At 50.1% G+C, this 872-nt stretch overlaps 1 protein-coding gene across 1 annotated transcript in view; it reads right to left on the bottom strand.

Moving 5' to 3' along the window:
• The window catches only part of IFIH1 (interferon induced with helicase C domain 1), a 27,986-nt gene extending 27,611 nt beyond the window's left edge, over positions 1-375 (bottom strand). The window contains exon 1 of the mRNA XM_008645013.2: positions 258-375. Within this exon, the coding sequence (XP_008643235.1) occupies positions 258-375 (118 nt within the window). The remainder of the gene's footprint in view (positions 1-257) is intronic.
• Positions 376-872: the final 497 nt, after the last annotated feature.

The raw sequence follows: 872 nt of genomic DNA, 5'->3' as shown, positions 1-872 counted from the left end.
TCCGCCTGGGCCCTGGCGAGCAGCGCGGCCCCGGCGCCGCTTTCGGTTTCGCTCGGGAGGGCGGTGCCTGAGGGCCCGGCTCGCTGGGCCCGGGCGGCGGCACCGCGCCCAGCAGCGCTCAGCGCCACTCCTCAGCGTGGAATACGAAACCTTTGACAGTAACGAAACCTTTTACAGTAACCGTGAGTTGAAAAACCCAGTCATAAACGCAAACAAGTCTTTCACTTTCCAGCTCAAAAGATTCTCGGGCTACTCACAGCATATCTTGTGTTTTGGGCGCTGGCTGCTGCCCAGGCACGCACTGGCAGCAACGAGGTGCTTCCTTGGTGTCTGAGGCTGTTGGAAGGTCTCTCCCTGAGATGTGGTTTCACCCATATCGTACATGTCACTGAGCTTCAGAAGCAGTCTTGGTTTCCATCGTGGGGGTTTGGGGAACCTCAGTGTGATTCTGAGGTAAGGTAAAATGGTAAACAGAGTGTCTAGATTACTGTGTTCAGTTTTGGTCTGGGACAAGTTCAAGAGACTGAAAAATTGGAGAGTCCAGAGGCTAACAGGATTGGAGAGCCTGCTGTATGTTTGAAAGAACTGCATTTATAAAATGTGGAGAAAAGAAGGGTCAGGCGAGATCCAACCACAGTGATGTCCAGGTGTTAGAAAGATAAATTACTTATTGGTAGAATTGCCTTTGTTAAGGTGTAGGGCTTGGCATGTTTCAATGATGTCAGACCTGAGGGAGGTTAACAAAGCTTGGGAATAAGGATGTATCACTGATAGCAGACACAGAGAATACAGAATTTATGGGCCTCAAGGACATTTGGCAGAACTCCCAAGGTAAGGAAGAAACTAATAAAGCCATCTCAGCAATTGTGTTC

The sequence above is a fragment of the Corvus brachyrhynchos genome, unplaced genomic scaffold (assembly GCF_000691975.1).
Source record: "Corvus brachyrhynchos isolate BGI_N302 unplaced genomic scaffold, ASM69197v1 scaffold490, whole genome shotgun sequence".
NCBI lineage: Eukaryota > Metazoa > Chordata > Aves > Passeriformes > Corvidae > Corvus > Corvus brachyrhynchos.
Note: the sequence above shows the minus strand (reverse complement) of the source record. Positions and strands in the feature narration are given on the sequence as shown.